The sequence below is a fragment of the Parus major genome, chromosome 20, assembly GCF_001522545.3.
Source record: "Parus major isolate Abel chromosome 20, Parus_major1.1, whole genome shotgun sequence".
Lineage (NCBI taxonomy): Eukaryota > Metazoa > Chordata > Aves > Passeriformes > Paridae > Parus > Parus major.
In genome coordinates this window covers 13,599,713-13,612,297 of record NC_031788.1, presented here as the reverse complement: position 1 = coordinate 13,612,297, position 12,585 = coordinate 13,599,713, and the positions used below count along the sequence as shown (strand labels likewise).

General features: G+C 44.9%; 2 protein-coding genes across 2 annotated transcripts in view; one reads left to right on the top strand and one right to left on the bottom strand.

The window, feature by feature from the left end:
• Nucleotides 1-6,859: 6,859 nt before the first annotated feature.
• On the bottom strand, nucleotides 6,860-12,566 carry DPM1 (dolichyl-phosphate mannosyltransferase subunit 1, catalytic). The gene is made up of 9 exons (XM_015647841.3): nucleotides 12,432-12,566; nucleotides 12,033-12,132; nucleotides 11,358-11,391; nucleotides 10,864-10,940; nucleotides 10,727-10,752; nucleotides 10,279-10,374; nucleotides 9,690-9,758; nucleotides 9,300-9,414; nucleotides 6,860-7,242 (listed from the first exon to the last, which is right to left on the bottom strand). Exons 1-9 carry the CDS (start codon nucleotides 12,533-12,535, stop codon nucleotides 7,138-7,140), a joined length of 726 nt encoding a protein of 241 aa, XP_015503327.1. The 5' UTR covers nucleotides 12,536-12,566; the 3' UTR covers nucleotides 6,860-7,137.
• MOCS3 (molybdenum cofactor synthesis 3) overlaps nucleotides 12,534-12,585 on the top strand; it is a 2,058-nt gene continuing 2,006 nt past the window's right edge. The window contains exon 1 of the mRNA XM_015647138.1: nucleotides 12,534-12,570. Coding sequence (XP_015502624.1) covers nucleotides 12,534-12,570 — 37 coding nt within the window. The remainder of the gene's footprint in view (nucleotides 12,571-12,585) is intronic.

The following is a 12,585-nucleotide window of genomic DNA, read 5'->3' as shown; positions in this document are numbered from 1 at the left end:
CCGGCCCCGCGGGCCCCGGGGCCGCCCTGCCCTGCTCGGCCCTACCTCGCCTGGCCTGGCCCTCCTGCCTGGCTCGGCCCGCCCTGCCACCCCGGCCCGACGGGCCTTCGACCCGGCCTCGAGGCGGCCCGGGCCTGCCGTGCCCTTCCGTCGCAGGTTGTGAGGGTGCTGAAGGGCCTGGAGCATCTCCGTGCCCAGGAAAGGCTGAGGGAGCTGGGGCTGCTCAGCCTGGAGAGGAGCCCCAGCTGAGAGGGGCCCTCAGTCCTGGCTGTCCCTCGCTGTCCCTCGCTGTCCCTCGCTGTCCCTCGCTGTCCCTCGCTGTCCCAGGGTGCAGGAGGTGCAGAGCAGTGCCCAGGTTCTGCTCCAGGCCCAGCAGCGGCACCAGAGGAACAGGCAGGGACTGAGCCCAGCAATTCCCTCTGCACAGGAGACAAAACTTCCCTGAGCATTGCCCAGCCCTGAGCAGAGACCGGAGAGGGAGCGGAGTCTCGTTCCAGAACACTCTGGACACAGTCCGGTGCCATGTGCTCTGGGCTGCCCCTGGCCCTGCTGGAGCAGGGAGGCAGCACCAGCCGAGCCATTGAGTCCTGACTGGCCCCGGGGCTGTGCCCATCGCAGCCTGGCCGGGGCTGGCAGGGCCCAAGCCCAGGGAGGGAAGGAGGCGTCGTGTGAGGTGATGGCCATGTGGGAGCCTCGCTGGGACAGCCACTGCCAGAGCTGCCATGGACGGACAGTGGCATTGATCAGGGAATTCTGTGAGGTGACACAGGAGCTGTGTGATTCACACACTGCCACGCTCTGAAATCTGAATTTGTCACAGAACTGCAGAGTATGCTGAGCTGGAAGGCGTCCACCAGGTCCAACCCCTGCCCCTGCACAGGATAGTCCCAAGAATCCCTCCATGTGCCTTCACGTTTTGGGTATATATACCCAAAAATACCCTGAAAACAAGCCAGCACCCAAAGGTGGGGCTGTGATCTGTCTGGTGAGCCCTGTGCAGGTGTGTTCACACCCACCCACCCATGCAGGGACACTGGACGTTCCATTGTGCAGCAGAACACTGGCTCAGGACAAGACCCCACATATGATTCTTTCATGTGGATCATGACACTGCTCAAGATGCCTTCAACAAACGGACAAATTCTATAGCACAGTAAGAAAGCCCTCTAGGAGTGAAAAGGATGGATGGCTTTTGTTACTTCAGAAGGACACAAGCACTTAAGGGATGAAGTAAAGTGTAATTCCCTCCATCCTCAGCATTTATGCCCTTTCTGGCTCAGTGACACACACTGGAATTCAGCCTGACAATGCTAGAAAGGAAAGTACATTTGATTCCTTGCCTGAAGTATAGAAGCAGAGAAAAGTTATCACCAATCCTTTAGACTTCATGGAACTTAAGGATCTCTTGCATTTTCAAGTGACTGGTGTCCTGACAGTCTGTACGTGCTGTTTATCACAATTTACTGAAATAGCATTTCTGAAGAATTTAGTGACATTTTGTTGTGTCTCTGAGGCTGCTTTGAGACTTTCTGGATTGGTGGAACATAGAAATCCCTTGCTCGTCCCTATAAGTCACACCTAGGTTTCACTGGGTGCTTCCATGGAATTTCACATCAGTGGTCATAAGAGTCAGGAAGTCAAAGTTCTTTTTTTCTACGCGAAAACATAAATTAAAAAAAACCAGGAAATACATGTAACTTTGAAACCAAAGCTGGTGTTTTGGTGTTAAAGAGCCCCTAGAACTGAGGTCCTTTGAGAGTTCTGAGACGCATGTGGAATCTGTCTCAAGGAATGAAAGCAAAGAGAGCTGGTTTGCTTTTCCTATCACAACATTTTGCCTTCCAAGAGTAGGTATTTTTTCTCTGATGGCACAATTACTGAAGTATGTTTGGAAACATTTTGAAATGTCGCTAAGTCAGGACCATATCCAGAAACTCTCAATTAACTTCATGGCTGCTTGAGCCAGTCTGCTCCTGCCTAAAATACACAGCCCCAGACCTGAGCACCTTCCTATTTCAACACTATTTTATTTGTGCCATACCACTGACTACTCTTTAGCCATCACTTAATACAGAAAAATACAGCAGCTCCAGAAGAACAGCTCACAGACCTACTCTAAGGGCTGGGTTTGAGTAAGCAAGAGAGACTGAAGGTTGGAGGAAATGAGTGTGATGGGACATGACAATGCAGCTGGAGATAGAAATGATATTTGATAGTTGTTGAAGGGAATGAACACAACAGCTCAAACACAGAGACTTGGAATCCATATAGGAGAACTGAAGAGGCTGTTGGGCATCATTCCCTGTCCTGAATTCTGGGAGCAGGTGAAAATGAGTAAATTTGTATCTTGCTCTGTATTCTTATCAGAAGACAAGAAAAGGTGAGGTTGGGATGGAGATAGAGGCAGACAGAGAGTTCCCCAAGAGCAGCAATATCAAGGAGTTTCCAGCTGGGAACATTCCCAGCCATGATGTTGATACTCAGTCCATGATTACAGTATGGAAAACCATTTGTGAAGAGTTTAGAAAATGGAATTTGGCACAGGAGGGGATAGAAAGAAGAGTGTCAGGAGGCAGAAACACTCAGTGCACGAGAGGGGTGGTGCAGGCAGAGGTTTTTAGGGTAGGGGAGAGAACAGGAGGGAAGGGAGATGTGGCAGCAGAAGCTGGAGCAGAAGGGAGCCACTGCCTGCCTCGGGGTAAAATCTGCAATGACAGGGCTGAGAAAATGGGGGGAAGGATGAGAGTGGGTGTGAAATCAGTCCTGAATGATGGACAAGATCTTGTTCTCATTCAGCTCAGGAGGGTTGTCTTGGTGGTTTCCACAGTGTGACAGCTGTCAACAGAGAGCTGGGGAAGAAAGATGAGAGTTTACAAAGTTTGTGTGAAAAAAATTGATGGTAAAGCTAAAATTCAAGCAGTGAGGAAGAAGGAAAAAAGGAGTCTTGACATTATTTTTCTCCTGTGTGTACAGAGTGAACAAAATGAAACAGAAGTTGATGCTAACAGTCTTAATGTACTTTCTCTATTGCAGAAGTGGGTATTGTATCTCACAACACAGCCACTGGAAAAATCAGTAAAATCACTGCATTGTAAGAGACTAAACACTTGACACCAGAGGGGAGACGATTAGCACTCCCAAGCTGAATAGGTTTAATTGCACATGCTTGTGCCGCTGCTTCAGGTCAAAACTGTGCCCAGATTAATCCTAGCACTAGCTCAGGAACAATGTCATGCTTGGGTTTTATTCAAATACAAAATAATTAAGACAACTATTGATGGTTTTACACACAACATAATAATTTATATAATAAATACAAGTAAATTAATGAGCATTAAGCCCACTGGTCTCACAATGGTCTTTAAGACTCACTAAGCCACCCAGCTCCTGTGCTGATCAGGCACTTCATCACCTGCCAGCCCTGGTGCCAGTTTCTGCTGAACAGTCAGTGCCCCACCTTGCAGGGATAACTTTCCATGTTACGCTTTCTGCTTTGTTTAAATCCCTCTCAGTGGCTGAGTTTTCACATCTAGTTTTGGATTAAAAGGTGCAATTTGGTTTTCTCTCTCCAGTTCCAATGTATTCCCCTCGAACAGTAGCAACCGGTCTGTAAGGAAGTTTTTAATTGCCACAATGCCTGGAGAGAGAGGGTAAAATGTGGCAGGAACAGAGGAGGAAATGATGCTCAGAGTTTCTGTGCTTGGCACTAGTTACTTTCTTTGCCCATTCCTCCTTCAGCATGGCACAGGGGAGCTAATAAATACGGTCTAAAGCAAGGAAGAGTTTGAGAAGCAGTCCTGTCCCCTGCACACCCCCTGTTCCTGCTGATCCTGCTATTAGCTTTTGCCTCAGCTCTGGAATGCCAGCCACTGAAATCTGTCGCTGAAGTCATCCCTGCACTGAACTCCGCAGGCAATCTGTCACTGAATTCATTTCTGCCAAGATTTCAGTCCAGGCTTGTACTTGGGATCCTGATAGACCTTCAAATAAATATTATTGATTAGTCATCATTATTTTTTACTGTTGATATGCAGAAGGTTGTGGAGCCTTGCAGTTGGATTTCTACACAGTCCACTGGAAAATCTGTTTGATTATAGTGTTTATACTGGCAGCGAGGTTCATCTTCATTGCAAGCTGAGGTTAAAGTCTCAGATTTTGTCAAAAACCCAAAGCAAAAGTTAAGCTGACTTCCCTGAACCTCAGAGCAGACAAATCCTCACCAAGGAGAGCAGCTAGGGATGTGGGGCTGACTCTGGGTTCACATTCCAGAACATAAATAGGCTGGTCCTGGGGGTGTGAGTGGTTGTCCCAGCTTCAGCATCCTCTGCGTCAGAGGCACCAAACTGCTGGGCCTTGTTCCTGACACCCTAAATCTGCTCAGGGCCAGGGAAGTCACTGGTGCCAAACCTGAGTTTCCTTCTCCCCCCTGCACAAAACGTGCCCGAGCAGCTCCAGCTCTGCTCTGAACTGATGGCAGCCAGGAAGCAATTAAAGCTCCTGCTCCTGCCAGATGATTGAGTGCTTGCAGACACAGATTCCTCAGAAAGTATAATAGAGAAAGTGCATTAGCAGAGTATTTGTGCCTCCATAGGAAATGAATATGGATGTAATTAAGAAAAGCTGATTTATGTGGAACTGTAAAGCCAAGGACATAAAATGAAAAATTCTCAGTAAATGTCAAGTCAGTGTTTTGTGGTGGCCAAAACAAGGCAAGGAGAGTATTGCAATGGTATTAAGGAACTGAGAATTAAAATGCCACTATATAAATCCCTAGTTCATGAATATTTAAGACATTATATGGAGTTCCAAGCACCTGATCTCCAAAGATGATGGAAGTGCTGTTCTGCTTTAGTCTGTTGCTAACATTTTGAGAACAGCAAGATCACAAGCCTTTCTCTTGCTAGGGAAAGCCAAACAGTTTCCATGGTGTGTGTGGTGCAAGGTGTGTTTGTGTATCCCACCAAGGCAGGAAAGCCTGGGTGTTCCTAATGCTTCCCCTGTCTGTGGGATCCACAGATTAGTTCCTTTCAGAGGGGCTTCCTGCAAGCAGGGGGTGCAGACTGAGATCAGTTTTCCTTCTTTCAAACACTATTGTGGTGTCTGCTCATGTCCTGGTGCCATGGAGCTCTGGGGTTTGTTCCTTTACAGCACTTCTTTCCCCTGATAAACCCATCACCTTTAAACATAGGGAGAAATTTCACATATTTACCTAAAACCTGGCTGTTGTCCTGCCACGTTGCAAATTCACACTGCAGCACACAAAATATTCCTGTATTGTGACCCTAATTGATATGTGAAAGCACCTTCCTCCAAACATGATCTCATCAATAAATGAAGGAATTTTACCAGGTAATTTTCATAATTAGAAAAGTAGCCATGGATTTCTAAAAGTTGAACTCTAATTCACAGCAGTCAGATGATGAATAATTCATACACTGGACTTCAGTTATATATCTCTACATAAAAATGGGGAAAAGATGAACTTCATGAAGCTTAATTTGCACTCCAGAAAATGATCAGCATTATGTAAATAAACACCTAAACCCTGATTATTTGGTCATTAGAAACTTTGTAACTATTTTTAACTTAAAATAATGTTTTTTGCTATGAAACCCCCAAATGAGACATAAATAGATAAAGCCTATCTACTGCAGATTTCACTGGCCCTTAAATCCAGAGATGTATCTCTGTGTATATTATTGCTCTGATTAGTCTGCAACAAACGAAATTATACGTCATTTTCTGAAAAAGTACAGGCAAATGTCACAAAATGCACAGCTCAGTCACTGTGATCCAGTTACATGTGGATTCAAAACCTGCAGCTACATCTTTTATTATTTTAACGCAAATTCTATCTAGCATTTGATTTGGACAGTCAGCAAAGGACAAACTATCAGAATGTGTACAACCCCACCACAGAACAGAGGGCTAGCTCTAAAGCAGTCTGCTAGAAAAATTTATTTATCCAAAATAACTATTGAATTGTTTTTATCAATGTGATGGCTCTGAAATAGAAATTTATCATTTATCTACAGACTTTCTAAATTTTTTTCCTAACATTTACAACTGCATTGGGTGTGCTAAAGGAATGCAAATATGAGCCAAATGGGCAACATTTTTAAGACACTTGTTGCTTCTCCTGTTACACCATTAATTTTCTGATCCACAATCTCCACAGGTATCCATAAAAAAAATAAATAAAAGGACATATTTTTAATATAGATATATAAAGCCATTATCAGAAAATCTCATCTTCCTCCCAAATGCATATTTGATTGCAAGAGCTTCACAATTCCTGAGTTCTGGCTCTATCAGGTCATGAAACAAAAACTTGAATTGCTCAGTTTGTACCTCCCTCCTCAGGATCTGGAGCAGATACAGACTTGACCTTGCAAACTGGTACTTGTCAGAAGGAAAAAATCTGCAATATCCACCCTGAGGTCTTCTGTTCCCCAAAACCTGGTGAGGTCTCACAGACTCTAAATATGTTTAGTTTCTAATGAAGGGAAGGACTCATCTGCTTCTGGACAAATGCACAGAATACAAAATTATTCCACACATACGGTTCCCTTTCCCATCCAAAGAATATTCCTTCTTTCCAGTCTAGGCACAAACCACTGAATTGTGATTTCCTCTTAAACTGCCCCAGCCACGAGCAGTTCTTTGGAGCTGCTTCATGACAATGTGTGCATGTGCTGAGGGAAAGAAAGGACACTAATTAGTATCTGTTTAAATTAATATCTACAAACCACAGGACAAAGACAGGACACATTCCAGGGTTTTTTTGGTCCTTGCTCATCTTTATTTCAAAATGACCCTTAGCTTCTGCTGAATAATAATTCATTTCCAAATGCAAAAGGTCATTTAGCTTTGTGTTCTTTATTGACTTAATTATTTTTACAAAAATAGAAAAGCATTAGCCTTTATTAATTTTTGGTTGAACACAGAGTCCATTTCTGTAGGAAGGAACATTCTGGGCTGCAGGATGTTTGATTTATTGTTGATGGTTGTTTAATTACTAGGTCATAGCAGGTCTTCTGCCCACCACACAAATTACCCAGCTTCTGCTATTGTATGTTTAAATCTACACAGGTGTCAGAAAATGTTTATCTAGAAAAATTACTTTAGGATGAGCTCTCAGGTCGTAGCAAACAAGGTCAAGAGCCCCTTTAGGAAGGAGACAATTTCATTGCCTCCCAGTTTGGATTCTCCATAGACACGGTCCACAAACGAGATGGGAACCTGTTGAAACAAGCAAAATCATTTTTGAGGTTCAAAACCGAAACCATGAGAAATTCTGTAAACAAAAGAACAGCCTTTGAGCTGGAGCTTGTTCAGGCATGGGGAGGAGGCAAGCACCAGGCTGGCTCCTTTGTGTCAGCTCCCACCGGGGCCCTGAATGGTGCCCCATAGCTGGGGAGCACGGAATGACTTGGTTTATCACCTTTAAAGCTGATCCAAAGATATTACTCATGGCTGCATGATCCACCCAGGCAGAGCAAACTAACAGCTCACAAAGCCTCCAGCATTTCCTTGTCAGCCAAACTCGGAGCCTTTGAGTCAGGAAGCACAGAACAGCTCAACCTCACCCTGGCTGGGAGGTGACTTCAGAACATGGCAGTGCCTATTGTACAAGACCTGTTTTTATCACTCTTTGGCCATTTTATAGATCATCTGCAGGATTTACGGGCATTTAACACATAAATTGTGGTCTCCTTCACAAAGTGACGCTGTCCAGATGAACTCCTGAGATGTTGGGAACGTTCTGCTTTCACTCCTCTGGGCACACACAAGGGACACATGACAGGACATTCTGCCAACCCTGTGCTGGAATATTCAACCATTTCCATCATGTTTGTCTGCAAAACTGAAATACTTCAGGAACTAAAATAAAGAACTTCAATTGCAAAAGGCAGTAAAAAAATTGGCTTGGTGTTTTGCTGGCAGTGTCAACCAGGAATCACCTGGCAAGAGGAACACACCAAATCCCCAGCCCCCATGTGCCAGAGGGTCTCACAATTCCAGCAGGTCAGGCCAGGACAAGAAGATGGGAAGAAGATGCCCAGAAAGGCAGGCAGAGACTCAGCAGTGACTGTGCTGTCTTAGCAGTGTCACCTCGATGATCCCAGTGACAATCCTGGAAAGGGGCAGGAATCACCGAGTATGGAGCCAGGGCAGGATGGCACAAGTGGCATTTCCTGACCAGGATGAAGAATAGCTACTATCTCATCTAATGGGGGGCTCCAGTGTTACCCTTCAGCACTGGAATTAATCTGAGTTGTTTCTGGACTTCTGCCTTCCTTGCACAAGAGGTTCTATCACTGGTCTCACAGACAGCATTTCCCAAGTGCTGGAGGACACTGCACACCTGGTGAAGGCCAGCAAAACAGGAGAGATGTGTGTGCAACTCTTCAGGTACAGCCTGTGTCAGCTCTCAACAGACATTTATTCTTTTAAACTGGCAGAGTTCAATCTCAATTCTCAACTTTGCTGAAGAAATATTTTTCCCTGGGATGCTGCTCCACACATAAAAAAGGTGGAAGAAAAGAGCTGCTTTGTGGTGAGGAAATGCTCTACTCTGTGTGGATGGAGAAATGCCACACATGAAGTTTAGAGAGAGAAGTACAAGCACCAGAATTCTCTGACAATTCATAGTCCTGGAAACGAGGATGAACTGGCTCTGAGATGCTCCTGCAGAGAGATTCCCAGTGAATCATCTTTAAAGAGACCAGCAAGAGCAATTCAATGAAATAAAAAAGGCAGCAGACTGCTGGAGATAGAGAATCTGACAATTGCATGGAGTTTTTTCATTGACTGCAGACAGCACATTCAAAGAGTTTAGAAGCAGAAAGTTGAGAGAGCTGAAAAGTTGGAAAATAACAAGGCAATAATTGACAGAGAACGAATCTGAAATAGAATCAGGCTGCTGGAGAAAATGAAATGATTTGTAAAGACTTGAGTAGAGATGTCAGTACAATAGGAAGCAGGGAAGAAAAGGCTCGGAGCAGCTTTGTGGTGTTTTTTGACTTCTTTCCCTCCTTTGAAGAACCTTGTAAAATTGTGTGCTGCTGAAGGAATGGCAAGAGGAAGAGGGGAAGGATCTGAGAAACCAGGGGAACAAATAACTGCAACTTCAGGTTTGGCATTCACCTGACAAAGCTGGAAAAACAGAAATCTACACATGTAATTTCTTTGTATTAATTTGAAAATCCTGGCTGCTTCTTGGAGGTACCCAGAAGTCAGGAATCTGTGTGTCCCTTGCCAGGGAGGCACAGGTGCCTCTCCCAGCTTGCCCATACCTCTCCAATGGTGAATCCCAACTGCCTAGCCCGCACAATCATCTCCATCTGGAAGACGTATCCTTTGGAAACACACTTCTCCATCAGCTTCTGTAAGACTTCTTTTCTGTACAACCTGTAAACAATTCCAAAGGAAATAAAATCTGAAGTTTCTGGAACTTAGAAATCCAGGCAGTGTGTAGGAATCTGAACTGCAATCACTCAGCTCATTACTATTTATAAAAATCTCCACCGAGGTCATGGGAGCAGCAGCTCTTGCAATCTAATCCAATGTTTCTTCCACCCTTTCCAAACAGATTTCACAGTCCACAGTAAAGGTCTGTTCTTACTCCAGTTCGTTGTCCAGCAGTTTCTTAATTAAACATTAGGAATTGCAAACTATATTCCTACCTGAAACTCCCTGTCAGATCTGATGCCCCCGGTCTCAGCAAGACCTGAGTCAGAAAATTGGCACCACGGCTGTGAACGAGAACATCAGAGTTGTTTAGTACAAAAAGATGGGCACTTACTCCAGCCATTAAAAAGCAGGAACAATCCAAATCCAGTTCCTGTGATACCACCTGCAGTTCAGACTGTAACACAGCTTGTGCTCCAGCTTCTCTGCAGGATAAATAAAACTTCTGCCTGTTCTCTGGGAGGGACAGGAGCACTCCAGCTGTGAGGCTGAGCTGTCCCTCACACCTGCCAGCTCTCAGAGTCTCAGCTTGTTCTCTGGATGATGGAACTGGACGTCTGTCCCAACCTGAGGCCACTGTTCAGCCCATTTCCCAAGCCCACCCATGCCATTCCAGTCCTTCTTGGTGGATTTGAACCAAAGAACCCAGCGGTGGTGGGTGCTTCTGCTCTTCAGCGTGAGTCTGCAATGCCCAGCAGGTGCAGCAGCTCTGGGGACTAAAGAGTTCAGCTTACAGGGATGGACTACTTGGAATTATTATTCACAAGTAACAAATTTCTGTGTAAAGAGCTGAAAAGTACTAACCTGATTAACTTTCTTTTCAAATCCCAGCCATACACTCCTCCATTTCCTTTATATCTTGTTCCAGATACAATATCAAAATTGCCTTCTTTCTGCTTTCTATGAACAATTGGTTTTATCAGAAAAACTGGAGGAATGTTTCACAGTACAAATTTCAAAGTAAAAACAATCATTCTTTCAGTACAAAATCTGTATTTTACAAACTTCTGAACAAATAAGAAGAGAGGAAAGCAATAGTTCAGGCAGCTATGAACATTATTCAAACACCTGTTAATTGTCTTATAAAGAGCTACTTCAGGGAATCTTATAATTATCTTTTACCCACTATGGCACAGAATTTCATAGACAGCGAATCTTATAATTATCTTTTGCCCATTATAGCATAGAATTTCATAGGCTGCCTCATATATAATTTATAAAGATCAACTTTCATACTATAATCAGCACCTACCTGATAAACTCTGGAATAAATTTTGGCTGAAATGAAAAGAAGACAGATGAGAAAAAAGGGTGGGGGTAAAACAACAGCAGCCACTGCAAAGTGAGTTGTAACAGAGTGTACCCAGAGTACACAAAACACAGCCTTACGTGGTGGGAGAGGTCAGCATCCATAATTACGATGAAATTCCCAGTGGCATACTTCATCCCATGGATGTAAGCAGTGCCTGATGGAAACACAAATAATTGCCCTCACTCTTTTAATATGGAAATGCACAGGGAAACTTCACTTGAGGATGGGTCACTACTTGAAATGCCATTTCCAAAGCAGCAGGCACACTCAGGAGCCCCAGGAAACAGGATGGGCTCCAAACCAGCAGCAATGGTTCACTGCCCATTGTGTGCCCAGCGTGCAGGGCAGGAGGGAGGATCTGCCCTGAGCTCCTGGGGGACGTTTTAGAAACACACTGGGAGGGTTATGTGCATTTTAAAGGCTTGTTTGCTCACAGCAACTTGATGAAAATGTGTTTCTGCTTTTGGGCTTTGCTGTGATTTTTTTTCTGGACTTTTATACACTTGATCAGTCAAAGTATCCAGCAGATTCTTTTATTTGTTTTTACTAATCAGAGTTAATAAAGACTTACCCAGTCCCAGTTTCCTTGCTCTGGGTCTCAGAAGCTACAGGAGATATAGAAAACACATAAATTACTTGACACACAGTTTTTAAGAAGACTCTAAAACTTCCTATATATTTTTTTTTCTTAAAACAATCTTCATAAATGCAACTTAATCCAGAAATACTTTTAAAAACTTGGCATTTATGCAGTAACAGACTGGAAAAGTATCTGACTGCCACTAAGTAAATGACAGCATCTGGTATATAACTGAGGGTTATGCAGTAATACATTACATAGATTAAAAAAAATAAATAAAAAAATATCCTGTTCTTGAGGAATGCAATGAGACAGATTAAAAATAAATCATAAGCCCAGCCCAGCTTTCATCTTTCTGATTTCCTTACTCCTGCAGTCAATTAAAATTAAATTAAATCTTATCCAAACCCCATCTTTCCCTCAGGCCTGCAGCAAGTGGAGCAACACTCACCAGTCATTGCTCAGGAGCACACAGCAATGCACCAAGGATTGACAGCATTTGGCAAACAATTCATGCTTTTGCATTTTTGGTCAGAATGCACATTGTGAACTATCATGACCTTACACTTGGTGTACAACAGCTTGTTTAAGGATGTAAAGAAAGTACCGGATCCAGGGAATACAAAAAAAAAATAGGAAAAAAATGTTACCGAATACACAACTCACTATTTTATCTGATCCGTATATTTTTTCCAGTTGCCGAGCAACTTCCTGTGTGCCATCCGGGCTTCCATCATCTACGATGATAATTTCAAAATCGATCCCACTGAAACGAGAATGATTTCGCGATGGACGGGCGGGCGCTGCCCGGGGAGGTTTGGAGCATCCCCGGGGGTGTCCCAGGAAGGGCTGCAGGTGGCACTCGGTGCTGGGGACAGGGCGGGGAGGGGGCCCAGTTGGGATCTGATGGGCTGGGAGGGATTTTCCAGCGTTTCCGTGTCTCACGGCGGCTTGGGGACCCGGACGGCGTCACCGCCTTCCCAACGCCGTGTGTTTCGGGAGCCGGGCATCCCGCAGCCGTACGGCCACATCCATCCCTGCCCGCGCCGCGGCTGTGTGCGGTACCTGTCGGTGAAGGTGCGCGCCAGCAGCCACACGACGAGGGGCAGGTTGTCGCGCTCGTTGTAGGTGGGCAGCAGCACGGAGACGCGCTCGGGGCCCCGCGCCATGGCGGCAGTGACGCGCCGGAAGCGGCGGGGCCGGGGCGGGCGCGGCCATG

What these genes read in the sequence shown, in the direction of transcription:
- DPM1 (XM_015647841.3), bottom strand. Translation starts at nt 12,535, where the DNA reads ATGGCGCGGGGCCCCGAGCGCGTCTCCGTGCTGCTGCCCACCTACAAC. An exon ending in AGCAAGGAAACTGGGACTGG is followed by an intron (nt 10,941 to 11,357) that starts GTAAGTCTTTAT and finishes TGTTTCCATCAG; the next exon opens with GCACTGCTTACATCCATGGG. An exon ending in ATGCTGACCTCTCCCACCAC is followed by an intron (nt 10,753 to 10,863) that starts GTAAGGCTGTGT and finishes TTTTCATTTCAG; the next exon opens with CCAAAATTTATTCCAGAGTT.